At 43.0% G+C, this 16,947-nt stretch overlaps 1 protein-coding gene across 17 annotated transcripts in view; it reads right to left on the bottom strand.

Moving 5' to 3' along the window:
* ADGRL3 (adhesion G protein-coupled receptor L3) overlaps nucleotides 1-16,947 on the bottom strand; it is a gene marked incomplete at both ends in the record, with an annotated part of 315,376 nt that overhangs the window by 160,584 nt on the left and 137,845 nt on the right. For 13 of the 17 annotated variants that reach the window (XM_084285913.1, XM_084285908.1, XM_084285910.1 and 10 more), the window contains 2 exons: nucleotides 4,427-5,227; nucleotides 7,058-7,072. In XM_084285913.1, coding sequence (XP_084142039.1) covers nucleotides 4,427-5,227; nucleotides 7,058-7,072 — 816 coding nt within the window. The remainder of the gene's footprint in view (nucleotides 1-4,426; nucleotides 5,228-7,057; nucleotides 7,073-16,947) is intronic. The other 4 variants (XM_084285909.1, XM_084285901.1, XM_084285912.1 and 1 more) reach the window with 1 other exon arrangement.

The following is a 16,947-nucleotide window of genomic DNA, read 5'->3' as shown; positions in this document are numbered from 1 at the left end:
CCGTCCCTGCAGGGCACAGCACCAGGGTGGGCACAAGGGGTGCTGGTGGTGTTTTACACCACACCGAGCAGCCATCTGCCCCAAAAAGACCACAGGGAGAAAATCTTTGGCTCTGGGCTTCATCACAGCTGAGCTACGGGACAGGGCTCCCCGCTCTTAACCTCTGGCCTGAAGGGCCCGCGCATCATGAGCTCCCTCACAAGAACAGCACTTCAAACCTTTAGAAGATAAAACTTTTCCTCTGGCCCACCTGGCTCTGGAAGATATTGGCCATTTGGTGCTGGGCTGGCAGCTGTGGAGGAGCCACGAGGCGCTTGTTTGTATGCAGCGATGTGAGGGAGCGCGGGATTGGAGCGCTCAGCTTTTTGGAGAGGAGGATTTGTTGATACTTCCCTGAGTTTGTTTATGCAGACTCTATCACAAGTGGGTGATGATTAAAACGGGTAACTCTGGTGAATATTAAGATTGATTAGGTTGTAGAGAATTTTTCATTCTTGTTGGTACAGGCAGGTTTACCTCTCTGCACATCTAGTGGGGTACAAAAAACATCGACCCGAACACCTTCTGCGTTAAGCATCTCGAAGCATGTGACAGAAAATACTTTTAGATTTGCATTGCTATTCTCACTATTTCATCAAATCAGCAAACTCAAGATCAGCTACCCAAGAGAAGAAAAAAAAAAAAAAGGAGAAAAAAGAACTCAGGAGCATTTATTGAGAAACACCCTCAAAAAAAAAAAAAAAAAAAAAAAGAAAAAGAAAAAAGAAAAAAGAAAAAAAAAAAAGACTTATTTTAGAGGCCAAAAGCTGAAGGAAAAATGCTTCAAAGATTTTTGGTGCCTTCAGGTTCACTTCTCGAAGTGAATGGTTTCAGAGGGTTTGCAGGCAGTGAGGAGTATTTGCTTTCAAAACTGCTTTTGTGATAACTGAAAATAATCCCAGCCAAATCCAAAAATTCAAAAGGAAAAGAAAAAAAAAAAAAAAAAGGGCAAATCCTGAAAAGGCACTGTTTTCAATTTTTGAAAAAGAATAACACTTAGTTTAATTCAATCCAGAGCCCTGAACTGTTTCTAGGTCAGATGAATCCAGCTTTGTAGCTCACCTAAGATTTTAGTATTTTTTTTTTGTCTTTCCTTGTACCTTTAGCTGCTAGAGAAGCCAAGCACGGAAACTCCTGATTTTGACACATTTTCTGTGAGATATAAAAGCCCATTTTTTCAATCAACGAGTTGGAAAAGCTCTATGACAGTGAAGATCTCACAAATGCACCAAACCTACTTGAACAAACAGACCTTTAATTAAAACATACAGAAAGTGTTTAATCACTGTGAAGAGTAAGAGGATATGATCTCTGCCTTTCCTGTAAGACAAAAGACTTCTGCCTCCTTCCAGGTTCCCTGGACAATCTGGGAAAAGACTAAAAATGTTTAACTCTAAGTGAACCGGACCCTCCAGCACCTGTTTTTCTAATTTCACATATCCTTGAAACGCATAATACTAGAGATTTCAAATATGTTTCAAATACGTTACTGGCTATTTTGGTTGCTAAATACATCACTTTTCTTGTTATGATCAATGTTTTGGTTTTAAGAGCTCTGTTTCTAAAACTTCACCCTTAATTGTTTTTTAACAACCAATTTGTTTGACCCATCAATTTTACAATCATTCTTTTATTTTCTAATTAAGCTGATATTGTTTACATATTTTGTTACTCAAACTGTAAAGCTATAGATAGTAGCTGCAAAAAGCATTCTCTCTTTGAACATTACCTTGCTCTAAAGAAAGTGAGAAGCAATGGCAATTTTGAAGGAGGGAGAAAATATCCACAGTCCACTATTTATAAAAATGAATTAATAAATAAAAGAACATTAAAAAATATGTCCTGGGTTTTCACTGCTTTCCCAGTGTTGCATTGGCTCCTGATCTGCTCTTTGATGGAAGAGCCATGATGGGTTTAATCCAGCCATATATTTACTATTATATATGGAGCAACACAGGATGAAATTTCACATTAGCCATAAAATGTGTTGCGTTGGATCCTGACCTCAGGAAAAAAAAAAAGAATCACACGGACCTGGTCTACCAGCTCCTCTCTACAAAAGAAATTGGTGTCGAGCAAGTGTTTGCTCACCTATCCAACTCAAAATCAGTGCTTCTGTTTCACTGACTAGCAAAATAATGTTCCCACTAATCAGGCTGTGGGGGTAATAGAGCACTGAACTGGCTCTGCAAAGATATTTTTCTTCACTTTGAAGTGCCGTGGCCCATTCGAGTTGTCTAATCGAACATTTCACTTTCTGTCAGAGCAGCCCTCTCAGAAGTCCTGTAAACCCGTAAAACAGTGAGGTAACGGGATACGAACACAGTTCTGCCAAACAGGAAATCCCAGCAATTTTCAGAAAAGAGAAATGCATGTAAAATTCAGCTTCGTGCCCACATTACAAAGCTATCAAAAATGTAGGAAAGGAACATCCGAGAATGCTTACCAGATTCCCTGACATCAGCTTAACCCTCTCCTTTCCAAGATCAAAAGCAAACATCTACCTCAGCTTTCCATTATAGTCACTCTTGGGTTTTAAATTCTCATCCAGACATCGGCGAAATTAAAGGGGCAAACAGAATGACATGAGGATACATCAAAGCCTTACACTTAACACATTTCCATACCTCTGCAAGATTTTCAGCTGCCCTCACATCTTGCCAGCTTAGACACAGTTGGGAAAATGGGATGTGGTGAAGGCATTTATTTTTTTTCACCAAAAAAAGTGCAGATTTGAGTTTTTCATTGATTACAGCTTTTTTATTAAAGATGCTATTACTGAAAATGGTCACCTTATGAAAACCCGAGTAGTAGAGAGTCCACTGTAATACCTGTAAATGATTCACTGAAAAGGAGAGAAACCCTGTGAAATATAAGGGATGCAACTGATTTTCAGTCCTTGGGGATAACCAATAACTCACAAATTGCTCTGCTTCACTCCACCACTCAGAAAGTACATGCTCATCATTAAGCTGGGAGAATGAAAAGTATTACTTCATTTTTTGCTCATCTGAGATCTTGCAGAGGTCAACAACATTGAAAGGGTCCTTGCTCTTCCCTGAACAGTCACTTGGGTTTGTTCATTTGCCTCTTCACGATATTCTTCTCCTCTTCCTTACACTTTTGTATAAAATTGGAAATTCACTGCTCTTTTACTACTTCTGTTCCACCCCTCCCCAGATTTTCATATTGCCAGTTTCTTTCAGCATCTCTTTTTATTTTTATTTTATTTATTTTTTTAATATGGATGACAGGCTGCACAAAGGAAAAGAAAAGCTCAGCAGCAAAAACCTCTTTGCTTGTCTTTTGGCAATCTGAAGCTTTGAATCCACTGATCTGCTTCCTAGCATTTCTTCTTATCAAAAAAGAATATTTTTGGCATAAACATGTTACTAACCAAGTAGTTTACTGTCTACATTATATTTCTTTCACATTCCTTTTTCAGCATTTCTAAATACACAGTCCACCACAAGAAATACTTGATAACTCTGACTAAAATATGTTTATGTATAGCAGTAATCATTTGAAAAATATTGAGCAGTTTGAAAATTCTTGCACCACCAAACAAGTCTGACCACAATTTAGGCTAAGTCATGGTACTAATCAAGTAGCAACTGTGACCACAATAGTTGCAAAATGATGAAGTTGGTAATCTTTAGTGACTATAACCCAACTAAGTAATTACCAGCGTAATTTATGACATGAAAAACACATGAGAAAGCTGGAAATCCTCTGAGGACTGGATGTTCATATCTTAGAGAAAGTATTCTAAGACAAAGACCTGAATGAAATTCAGAGGGAAAAAAAAAAAAGTGACTTTAAAGAAAGGGAAACAAACCAACAATTTGGTAGATTTTGTTGTCAGTTCCTCTCCTGACTCTAGAGATACACTTGTGGGTGCATGCTCACGTACGCAATTATTGTTGGCTTCTGTAAAAGGCCCGGACTCCCCCAGCTTAATCGAACCAACTCATTTAAACTGGCTGGCAATTTGCCCCACACTGTTTGCAGTGACAGCATCTTCCATGCTTCGTTTTGCCAAAATTCCTGCAGAAGGGATGATGTTCTTACGTATGGAGCAAAATTCAATTAAGAAGAAAATAGTGTTACTATTCCTGTGATGTGAGAAAGAACACGGACGTTTGGAGACTGTTTCGGGTTAGCTATGGGTAGCACACTCCTTTCTCTATTTTGTTTCAAGCTAAGACATTAAAAATATATTCTGCGGGTACTAACGACTGAATATCCATCGTAGGTCTTGTGGTGGGGCTAAATTTACAAACACAGGCAGACCATTAACACAGAAGCATATTTCAATTTGACACCTTATTTGTGTGGACAAATAGAAAACCCAGTTTATATTTTGGTTCAATATCGAAATCCTTACCTGCTCTGCTGTCCAGTGGGCCAAAATCCAAGGAATACTTCACTACATGATAGTTGTTCCATACATACAGGAGGTTGTCCCGGGGATTATAATCCACAGCAGCAATGTACTGATAGGAGTTTGGAAAGGGCACATCCACCATGCTATCCTTGCTTTGGTCAGTGTTATATATGTAGTCTATTTTATTCCCCGTGGCTTCATTGTCGTCATCTTCATACACAGACTTCACCACATATAAAATCCCACAGATCATGAAGGCGTTAGAAGCTGACCTCTTGTCATAGGCAGTATCCCATGTCCCTTCTATCCTTAACGTGTAAGGGTTTAACTGGCTAATGACTATTTTGCCATTATTTTGTTCTGTTGCATAGATTACCCACAGCCCGTTCTCATCCACAGCCAGGTCTATATCAGACTTGCCTCCCCAGCGGTAGGGAGAGGTGTCGTGGTAATTCGCGTTAGCTATGATCGCCTCTCCGCTTTTTATTCTTGTCCGCAAGTCAAACTTGACTATGTTTCGGGTTCGCTCCTTGTTGAAGAACAAAGCCCCATCGTACACCACAAATCCCGTGCCATCCACACGGTGTGGGAGTTTGTAGGTTGTGGTTGGCCTCCCGGCGATGAAGTCGTCCTTGGAGGAGTACTCCGTCAGCGTGTCCGTTCGGTACGGCGTCCAGGGCATGTAGTAGATCTTGTCAGATGCCTGCAGAGGGTCTTTGCACCAGGCACCGGACTGGTGGTCAGATTCGAATAAGTGCTCGCTCTGGTATACTCCTTTTAGCAGTCCAGGGCAAAGAAAAACTGTTGGAGAGGAAAAGAATTTCAAACAAAAAAAACAAAGTTAGTGACAGTCCGGGGGTGCTTGGCCCAAACACTGAAACAGCCTCTAGGTCTGCAGCAGAGGACACTGGAGATCAGAGGAAACCCACAAGCAACGACTTGTAACTGGAGACCAGCCTTTCCAGCGGCCAAGTCTCCAGAACAAGACTTGCTCCACCAAATGGATTGTTTTTCTGCTTTTTCTATCAACTTCGGCTCATTTTCTTATTGCTTTTCAAATCTATTTTTACAGGTGTACTTACTTGGACCGCTCGCCTTTGTAAACTCTGAAATGAGTGTGTGCCCCCAAAGGATTTCTGGGTTTGTATTTCCAGATTACATTCTGCAGTGAATCTGTACCTACTAGGTGAAGGAGTAAACTCCCGGGGAATTGTTCCACATAGTTATTTTGAACAGCCCACTGAAGAGTGGCCTAGAAATGGAAATAAAAGAAAGAAAGTCCCATCCTTATAGCCCAAGTGATATTAAATATTTAACGGGTACCAATAGCAAAGCAGAGGCGAATCCCTTAGCAACTCAGAAGAGCATTTAAAGCAAAGGGAGTGGAAGGGAATACCCAACTACAGCCCAGTAGTGTAACTAGGAATGAGGTTTTGGAAGCCGCTACAGGACACACAAAACATGCAGTCCACACAATTGAAAATGAATGATGTATGAATGCTGAAAGGAAAAGAAAAGGAAAGAAAGAAGAAAGGAAGGAAGAAAGGAAGGAGGGAAGAAAGGAAGGGAGGAAGAAAAGAAGGAACGAAGGAACGAAGAAAGAAAGGAAAGAAGGAAAAGCATCAAGTTCACTGGAGAGGAACCCAAGGTCTAGATTTTAATCAGTTAAAAAATGTCCTGTTAAATATAGTAGTGATTCAAACTTAAGAACATATACCTGCTATTGTTACATGAGAGGAGCACAGAGGAGCAGTTGGACTAACCAGGGTGCTTTGCTGCTCAGACTTCGGGGGTGGATGAGGGGGACTGGCTCGTGGCCGAGGCATGGGAGGAAGCTCTGGGCTGATGTTGGGCTCATGGACAGGCCAACAGCCCAACCGGCTGTGCGGGGAGGCAACAGCAGGGTGTGAGGGATGCTGCGGAGCCAAACAGGCTCGCTTGGCCCTCACCATCCACGTAAGCACCCTTCCGACCCGGAGGGGCTGCACGTGCTTCAGGGGGAGAATATTTTTTGGTTGGTTGTCATGCTGATCTTCGTGAGCTTGAATAACCACCACGATGAGATAGGCAGCGGGGAGCCACGAGGAGCCATCCCACCGCGGGATTAGGGTAGCACAGGGCCAGCAGATGGGATCCCACATCTGTACTCCCTGCTTGGAGTTTAACCAATTATTTCTGAAACTTCAGAAATTGATAATATCCGCTGGAGAGCGAAACAGGAGGAAAATCAGATTTAGCAGCTGGTGTAAAAGCGTATTGCTCTACTGGAGTCTCGGTAACCACCCCAAGGAGCTGGTACAGGGGTGCCATTTCTGAAAGGCTTTTGCAACATAATTAGATATACTTATGCACATACGTATGTACACGTGCTTTCCAAATTCTTCAGGGCAGGAGAAAAGGGAATTATCTAAACCTTTGAATAGAAATTTAATGAAAGGAAGTGGCACTGGTAAAACTTTTCAGCAAAAATGAGTTATCTCATGAAGTTGAGCAGCAGAGAGACTAAATAAACTTTAACAAAAAAGTAGTGAGAATTAATGACAGAGTATTTCAACTAAAACGTTAAACTGTTAAATAACTTAGCCTATACATAAGTAATATATATATATAATTTGAAAGGTATTTAATTACCTTTTTGTTCCACTTCTATTGTAGAGAGAGAAGTAAAGAGAGAAAGGAGAAAAGAGAATAGATTAATGGTACTGTATTGGCCAGGTACTTTTCTTTACCTCTTTCATATGAAAAGGAAGATTTAATAATTTACTTTAGATACTACTACATTATGTGAACATTTTTAATATATATATATATATATTTAAAGCCCTTCCGCCCATATACACTGAATAATATGCGGATAAGCTGATCAAAATACAGGCATATTTTAACTTTACAAATATTTTAAGAGGAAAAAAAAACAATACTTGGGACATACCAAACCCCCTGAACTTTCTGAGATACCTTGTCAGCAGCCTTGGACTAGGTTCACAGAACAAAATGAAATACCCATACTCTGAAATACAAGTGATCCAGATTTATGTATAGAATGAACTCGTCCAAGGAGAAACATTATAAAATACACATCCTCATATATTTAGCCAAAAACCTGTAAGATAGAGATGCCTACTTTATTAAGCAGAAGAATATTCCCTTATGACACTAACAGAGAACTTATGAGAGTCAAATGAAGCCCATTGGTAGATGTTTGCAGAATATTGTCCCATGTCTCAGAGAAGCAAGCTCAGGAGGACTTGGGAAAGAATAAAAATAATAAAAAAAAGCACACACATTTTAAATGTTGTAATACTTACATGATTGTCAGTAAGAGTACGAAGACTGATAATGATAACAAGTTAAAAATATCTAAGCGCTCTTTAAAAAGCCCAACCCCACATCTTGCAGAATGTTTTTCCTGTGAATTATTCACCACGCATAATAATGCTGCAGAAGAGGCTGTGTCCCTTTGGACACAGCCCCTTGCAGCCAGAATAAATATAAGCAGTGCACTTACTAATCTCTAAATGTTCACTTTCTGTATCTCACAGCCTCCTGTGAGAGGCTCTGGGGGCTGTCATCTGGAAGCCCCCTGTGGTTGTGACACCAACACCTTCTTCTGGCTGCAGCTGTGTACATCCCAGGGGGATGAGGGTCCTGCATGTCTTTGCCCCATCCTTGGCTGTCTGCAGGGCAGGATGCTGCCAGGAGGTCAGCAAAGAGCTGGTGCTCTGCTTGGATCCCTGTGTCATGAGCCATGCCAAGGCAGCAGTGCACAGCAATCACGAGGCTGCATTGGGCAGCCTACAGAACAAGCCAAACGGCCAAATCTCTGGGAAAAAACAACACCTATTTCTTTAGAGGAGGGTAGAACCTGGAAAACGATGCACAAGCCTAACAAAGGAGCAGCGCTGTTTTCCGTGCACCTGCCTCTCCTTCAAGTGGTACACAGAAAACCTCATGGCAATACACTGAAATGTCAGGATATCGCTCCTGCGTTTACCAGTGGTGGCGTGTTGTGTGTGTCAGCGCTTTTCTGAAAAGAAAACCAAGAACATGGCACGGTGAGGGCCCCAAACAGCTTCTGCACTCCCCTTCCTCGGGTGTGCTGGTTCTGTAGGGCCTCTTCCCTGAAGGTATGGGGGAAGACAGGCCCCATAAAATATCACCGAAGGAGAAGTGAGAACTTGCCAGTAAAGCAGTACGGTTTTGACAGCTGAGAGATCTCTGTTCAGAGAAGCGAGACAGGAATGCAAAGGTATGCACACGTGCTTTGTTTTCGCTTGTGCAGAGCTTGCTCTGGCCCCTTCCAGACTGAGACACTTGCCAAATGACTGTCCTCCAGTGCTGGGATTGCAAACCCTCCGCATTTCAAAGTCTCGTTCGTTTGGATGGGAAACTGCAGGCTAAATGGAAGATCAACAGGCTCAATAATTTCAGGATAAGGCTGCAAATGCATTGGCTAGACATGTGGATCTGCACTTCACCATGTGCAGAGGCGCGTGTCCAGAGCCAGCTGTATAACAGAAGCTCCCCAAACGAACATTTTTCCAAGCTTAAGCAGTCTTTTTTACCTGGGCTTTGATTCAGGCTGTTCTCTACCTTGTAACAGGTTGAGGTTAAAGGTAAATGTTTTCCCCATGTGGCTGTCAGGGCTCTCGTGAGCAGAGACAACACGTTTCGGTGCAAGTACCTGATTTTGCAAGGGAAAAAGCCAGCAGAGCTAAAAGGCACCAGACCCAGTGACTGGAGCGACTCACAAAGCAATTGCTCGTCCTGTCCCAGGCTGTGGCTGGGTGCAGTTAATAAGGTATTAATAAAAACACTAAATATCCCTTGCAAAAGCAAGAAAGTAGTGACAGCCGTCCAAATATATGCCTTCACGCAACACCAATTCTTCTGGCCTAATGGGATACTGTACCTCTGGCAGCGTAGATGGCTGTAATTTATGTTTCACAATGAGCAAAAGCTTTGGTAACACACTCCAACAACCGAGCAATATCCTAAAGTGAAGCTTCTGCGGGAGATAATATTTTCACAACGAGTTGGGTGACCTGAAGCACTGATCACCCTTATCCTGAAGAGCCTGTGCGTGTTGTCAGTGCTCAGTGCCACAGCCACTCCTGTTACAATCCCAGACACACTGCACGTTTTGGTGAGCTCCTGCACGGTGCTTTTGGTGCTTTGCCTTGTATGCATCCCACATACACACTTTCTGATTTAAGACTTAATGCTTTTAAATGTCACTAATTCCTCCGCTTCTACCTGGGACAACGTTCTGTTATTCAACGAGGTTGCAAGGAAAGCTCGGAGGGCTTACCTCATTGCATTATATCCAAAGGAAGGGTTGAATTAGGGTCTGATTGTCGCCTCATTTATGCAAAAATACCACTGCAAACCTGTTTGTACACAGCACTGACAGAATTTTTTGAATTTTGTCCGATTACAGTCCATTTTACACCTCTGCAATGCCAAAATACGTTGGAATTGCCCGTTTGTAGCATTTAAAAGCACAGGAGGCACCTCATCTTCCCCTACAGGGATCTAAGAAAAAAGTGTGTACACGTAGTTATTTCTCTTTCAGTGAGACCTTCTGCTTCTACTACTGACGGCGCATTCGTTTGAACAGAGCACAGGTATTTCACCTTGATTTCCTATGCTGCTTGCAGGCCGGTGCCTTTGGCTTCCACAGCATGGGAGGCTGGAAGGAAATCAAGAACCCCTCGGTGAGGCTGGGGGAAGTTACAGGACTTTCCACGCGCCCTGGTTTTCACCCATTTCTTCAGATGGGAGAGAAACCAAGCCCAACGCGTCACTGTCAGCCGCTGCAGCCTGCCCCTGCTGAGCCCAGAGCCGAGCAATCAGGCAGATTCCCTGCCACCCATTCAGAGAAAATCACACAAACAAATTAATTAAATACTCGTCGTGCTGCCGGGGAGAGGCTCTGAAAACACGCTCTTAATTTCCGGCACAATTAACACTCGAGCAACGTTAACTGCTCATTTTCTTACCACCACGTTGAGCTGCACTCAACTCTACAAGGCACGAGCACACTGCGGCATCAGGAGGGTCCTGCAGAGAGCTCTCGCTCCCTGGCACTACTTCAAACCCACAACGTGAGCACAAAACTCCTGGAAAAAAAAAAAATGAGCCGAGCAGGGGGGGATGTTAAACGCAACTGCAAAAGTAAACAAAAAGTTGTGCCCTGTACTCTGCCAGCTGTTTTCTTCAGGACAGATGTGTAACAGCAGAGTAAGCGAAATCCAATCCCTGTTGCTGTCCTTCCCAGGTCAAACTTAATATGCAGAGACTCAGCATTAAGCACATAATTAAAGATGAAATTGAAGGACTTCTAAAACAGTTTTTTGAGGCTGACCTTAGTGGTGTAAGACGCAGCATTTCGGCTATTCTGAGGGTGCTCCGTGCCAGATGTGGCTAACTGCTGTTCTCTTGCCCCCACCAACCAGCTCCTTGGACCAACAGCAGAACAGCCACAACTCTCTCAGCCTTTGACTTGAGGGCTTCCCTACAGCACCCAGAGACAGCTCTCCCAATTTACATGGCTCTCCCCAGCACGCACACACCTTTCAGTGGGTCGAGGAGAAATAGGAGAAATAGGGAACCTGCAAACCTAGCAAGGTACCCCAAAGCATGCCCAGGGAGAAGTTGCTCAGAGACGAAGATGCTCTTCCTTTTTGAAGACGCACCCGGGCACAGGATTCTTGGTGTTTCTATACCAAAACAAGAGACTTTTTCAAAATTCAGTCCACGAAAGCACACGTCAATAAATTCCCTTTTAGCTACCACACTGGGAAGTCTGGACAATTAGGCAACATAGAAATGGTACCAGCATCAGACTCACAGCACGGGTTCAGCGTGGCGGGTCACTGATGAGAGGACCCGGCAGTCAGTCCTAAAGAAACTCCAGGCTACAAGAAAATCTGCTGCTGGGTAGGATGTCCTCCCGGTGATGCTAATAGTAAGAAGGCACACAAGCTCCTGAGGGGTTTCTTTTCCCAATCCCTATGATTTATACAAGTGGTTGAGGTTCCCAAGGGAATACATCAGCCAACAGACCATAGGCAACACAACTGGGGCGTGCACCTTGCAGGAGGGTCATCATCCTCTCGCCAGTTCCCTGGTGCAGCAGATCTAAAGTAAACACCTCTCTAAACCCAGAGAGTGGAAATATGTTACTATTTATTATTTTGCGCTTAACAACACACAAACCACAACATCTGGATTGCCAGAACAGTCAGAGAGATAGATAGCTCAGCATCGATATGACACAAGCTGTTTTGGCAACCTCGAGTTCAAAACGCTGCGCAAGTACCAGCCCCTGTTTTGTTCTGCTCTCCTGACACGTAATTAAAATGACAAAGGAGACCACATAGCCAAGCTCGGCGCTCACTCCCTGCAGCACACATGCAAACCAAAGCACGTTGGACCATTTCTCTCACGCTGACATGAAAGCCTGGGGTCCCACTGCAGCACAGCTGGGTGGCTGCTGCACCCTCAACACCCTAATAACGAGCAAAACCAGTCACAGGCTCTGCAGCTAGCTGCAACCAGCAGGAGGCTGGCCCACATTTGGACTTTGGGGAAAGGAAAAGCAACAGCAATACGGTGTGTAGCAGGCTGGTCTTTGCTCTCTGTCCCTTCAGTACAACTGTTCCCGCTATGGAAGACACAAGCCTCCCTCCTCACCAAGCTGCCCCCTTAGCTCCTGCCCTGTTTGCCCCCGAGAAGCACTTAATTTTACGAGCTTTTCCTGTGAAAAGTTGCAGCGTGCAGCCAGAGAAGCTCACTTGGGTCTAGGCTCAGGAGCAATCAGAGAGAATGGAGGAATTAGGATTTCTGAGACTAATTTGCAAATACAGTATGTACGGTTGCCACCTTCCCATTTTTGCCACCTGATTCCGTTTTACCACTTTTTTTACTTTGCCCTCAACATGACAGGTTTACTAGAAATCATTTCCCTTACCTTTCAGAGCAAGAACAATGTCAGGTTCCTTTAGCGAGGTACAGTAAATAAATCCCTAACAGATTGTGCTTTGTGCCCTGCCACTGCTTTACCTGGGGGATCTCCCCTGGGGGCACAGGCCCCATTAATGTTACCTGCCTTAGCAGCCCAGGAGCAACTCGACACTTGAATGTAAAGCACACAGACTTCCCGTCTCCAACCAGAGGAATGAATAGATTATTCTTATCAATTATTGCTGTTAATTAACCTTCTCGCAGCTGCCAACTCCTGTTATGAAAGAACCCCACACAGCTTTGAGCCTCCCTCCTGCCTTTCTCCTCCCGACCAAAACTGTTCTGTGAGCTCAGGTTCAAACTTTTTCCAGCTGCTCTTCCCCTTGCCCCAACGCTGAACCCTGGGGAACACCGCCTGTGACCATTACCAAATGGATTTAACTCCACTGTCAATGACCCTTTGGGCCTGGCCACCCAGTTTTTTTACCCAGAAAACAGTCCAGCCATCCAAGCCATGAGCAGCCATGGTTTCTCCAGGAGAAAGCTGGGCAATCATGACTTGCTGCACAGCAGAAGTGCTTGCATTTCACAGCAAGTAAAGTGCTAATCCTTTATTTAATAAAAGGGAGGAATACTTGCTCCGTTTCCACGTTGTATTTTTCATATAACACCCAGGCATCCATAAACACAGGTGCTCTGTAAGTACCTTGTGTTACAGGGGCTGCATATAACGCCTTCCCAAAATTATCGCTTCCTAATTAATTTCACTGTGAAGTTACAGAGATTGGAAACGTCGATAATCCATAAACGCTTTCACAAGCCACAACCTAAATGAGATCCTTAAATATGGTATCTATGGATTTGCAGAAATCAAAGCTGTCAGTTTTCATAAATGGATTTGTTTTTTTTTTAGATTTTTATTCGTCTGATAAATTTGTGAAACCTTTCAAACCATTAATTTGGGCTTGCTTGAAATGTCAGTGCTTTCAGTCTGCTTTTTAATACATAATAACTAAATTTAATAGATGTTCGCTAAAATAATACTAAGGATTATTAATGTTAAAACACACGTCAGCGTAACTTACAGTCATCAGGACCCAGGAAACCACTAATGTACATTAACTCTTGTCCACCAGAGGTTTCTGCCAGATGAAAAAAAAAAAGTTATAGCTTCCTACAAAATTGTTCTGTGCATTATAGATCAAATTTTGGACTTCTTGGGTAGAAGCCATCTTTTTGCTAGAGATTTGTATAATGAATGACAGGCATCAGGGGCCCTAGCCCTCACGTGGACTCTCCCCAAAACCCAAGAAATAACAAATGCTTTTCCATGGCACTGTCCCCTCGAGGCCATTTTCTAGGAGCTTAAATATTATGACTTCATTTCCTCATTTTAGGTACCAAAACACACAAAAAAGTTATGCCTTTAAATATTTTGTTAAGGGGAAAGAAAAAAGAAAAAAAAAACAAGCATCAGTCTTGCAGGAAGCCAATGAAACTTCTGGGTTCTGAGTTTCGGGGTTAAACAGTAAAACCCCTGCTACGTGCCCAGCCCTGCAAGAGCCTCTGCTCTTTGGCAGAGCAGAGATCAGCAAGACAGTTCTCAACTGTTTTGCAACATTCAGCTTTCCTGAAATTCTCTGAATGATTTCTATTCTTTCTTTGACTCTCTCCTCTTGTTATTATTCTAGGTGGCAGTCACAGTGACTGGCTCCCCTGAAGAGGCAGCCACTTCATCAGCTTCAGCAGATGCTGAATGTGATTGTGCTGTGCTTCTAAATGTATTATCCAAGAGGTAAATATTTTTTGCTCAAGTAAAGATAATTCACTTAAGGTATAATGAGCCCTGAAATATACTACACTCAATAAAAATATATTAAAAAAGAAAAAAGTAGCAGGTATTGTTATATTCATAGTTCATCTTCAGAAGAAGTATCTGATTTTTTAATGTGTATAAATCTCTTCTGTGGTGAGATTTTATGGTTAGAGTGCCATCCTAGAGATAAAGAAGCCTGAAAACCCAATTCATCCTTGATAAGGCATTCAGGAGACAAAAAGGTTGCTTATGCTACTCACTGTGTTTGTCAGAGGTGAATCATTTAATTTTCTCTGCTCTGTCTGAAGAAGCGACATAACCAGGCAAAACGGGGCAGGACTGCTCCATTGCCTAGGTATGACCACGGCCACCACTTTTCCCAGGTTTGAGAAGTGCCACGAGCATTGGCCACTGCTCATCATCAGGATCAGATAAACAAGCCAAACAGACTGCTGGTGTGACCCTATGGCTGTCGCACATCCTTCTGTTACCTCTACATGACATAAAAAAACAAGCAGCAACTTCTTAATTTACTGCAACAATCCCAAGTTGTTGTGCAGCCGCATTTTCCTTTTGAAATTTAGCAATTAAAAAGCAGCAGCAAGATGAGTTTGGTGTGAGAGAGAAAAAAAAAAAAGGCTCGTACAAATACTGTGTGAAATTCAATTACAGCCACAAGTCACTCAGCCAAACTTCCATTGGCAGTTGGCCTCGTATTGTTTCCAGCATGACAGCAGATGAGTGAGCTGCTATTAAATTGCAGCAGAATCAGCCACCTGGACATCATTCTCCCATAATAAAAAAATAAAATAAAAAAGGAAAAAGAAAAAAGAAAGCCCGGATCCAGAAGGGGATGTAAGCACTGCAGGGCTGAGTGTCCGCAGGGCTTTTTCGGCAGCTGGCTGCTGCTGTCAATGGCAAGTCTTACGCCGAGCACCCAGCAGCCTTCTGCAACACAGCCCCGAGGCTCTGAAGAGCAAGAGGTGGGGATCTGGGCCCTGAGATGAAGGCTTGAATTAAACCTCATTTGGGCTGTGAGCTGCTTTCTAAAAGAGAGAGGCATTGCTGTGCGTTACTTTCAGCTCCAGGTTAAAAAAAAAAAATAGATAGCCACGCGTTTTCCAAGAACGTTTAGTGTCCCTCTGAAAAAAGTCTGGGCACAAAATGAGCACCGAGCTGCTCCCTGCCATCGGGAAAGGCTTCTGCACATGTGGAGGTGGATCAAGAAATGCTGGCAGCAGGGTTTTGTCCTCCAGAACTGCTGAATGCAGCTTTCCAGGACAACAACCCACGGTGCACCTCATTGTCCTTGTTGCCCACTCAGCCCAGGAGAACTCAGAAATGGGGCACAGGCAACAAAAAACGGTTTAAAACCCCACAAAAAGCTTTTTCAGAAATAATTTTGCTTGGTACAGCCAATCTAACCCTTGGAAGCTCTCATAAGCAAGTTGGAGTCTAGGTCTTACTGGTCTTGGTCATTCAGTCCACCTGTAACTGGGCTGGGTGAACAGGGCCAGAAAACCACCCCAGTCCTTCCTTCTCCTGCGATGTTAAAAGCACTGAAAGATCACTTGGCAACAGGGCAGATGTAGCTAATTCAGATAATTATTATTTGCATAGCTATTTATATCTTCTTTGCCAGATTAATTGCAAACCCTCCTTGTCTGACTTTTAAAAAAAGGAACAAAAGCCTGATATTCATTAAAGATTTGTCCTCGTCCAGGCGTGAGATAAATTTGGGATGTCGAGAGCCTGACAGAGCCATCAAGGCAAACGTTAGGTACCTTGCCTTAAGCCATAAACGGGAAGGGAAAACATCCTAGGTGGGGGAGTGCTGAATTGAAGCTCTGTGTCTTTTGGTCAGATTTCTCTCCAAAGAGGAATAAACTGTTTGTCATACTGCCAGTTCCGAGACTAGCTATAAAATAATGGATTCCACAGGCCCAAATGAGGCTAATCATGATTGCCAAGGCATGTCTGTGCTGTGAGAAGTGAGTGAAATCTGATGCTCTTCAGAGAAAACATTTTTTGAAAAGCTCTTTGCTCTGCAATAAGCCTTGGCAGTTATCTCATGTCTTTGAGTATCTACCATATTTCTTGTTTGATTGCGAGGCATATTGCTGACACCGGCTGCTATGGCTGAGTTTCCTTTAATAATGCTTGGTAGGTAAAACACCACTTCGTTTCAGCTGTTGAGAAAACCGTGAGGACGGATTTTGCATCAGCTGCCTCTCTCAATAGTGCTTATTCTTAAGTGTCTCCAACTGCATGCTGGAGTAAAATGCCCATCAAAACAAGAAAAGTCTTTCCACAAAACCGGGCAATAAACCAACGCGTTTGTTTTCTCCTCTCTGAATCGGGGAACACCTACGAAGTAGCTGGAGAGGTGGGATTTTACCGCAACTGCTACGGAGAGCCAGTGAAGAGCAGAGAAAGGAGGCGTCGGAACTGGTGCTTTGGAACAAAGTTTTACAAGCTGCATGGCAAATGTTAACAACATGCACTATTTAAAGAAAAAAAAAAAAAAAAAAAGAAGAAGAATCAGGAAAAAATCAGGGCATAACTTCTAGCATTTTCAGGCGTAAGTAATGAACCCAAGTTACACATATGCACAGGAGTGATTTGCAATATTTTAAGATTGAAATAATTCGCCAACCATGTCAAATGCACATACACTCATTTAGGTACTGGCACAGATTAGGCTTCAAGGCACGCTCCCAAAATGCTCTGAAGAAAC

The sequence above is a fragment of the Netta rufina genome (genome assembly GCF_964035555.1).
Source record: "Netta rufina genome assembly, chromosome: 4".
In the NCBI taxonomy this organism is placed as follows: Eukaryota; Metazoa; Chordata; class Aves; order Anseriformes; family Anatidae; genus Netta; species Netta rufina.
Note: the sequence above shows the minus strand (reverse complement) of the source record. Positions and strands in the feature narration are given on the sequence as shown.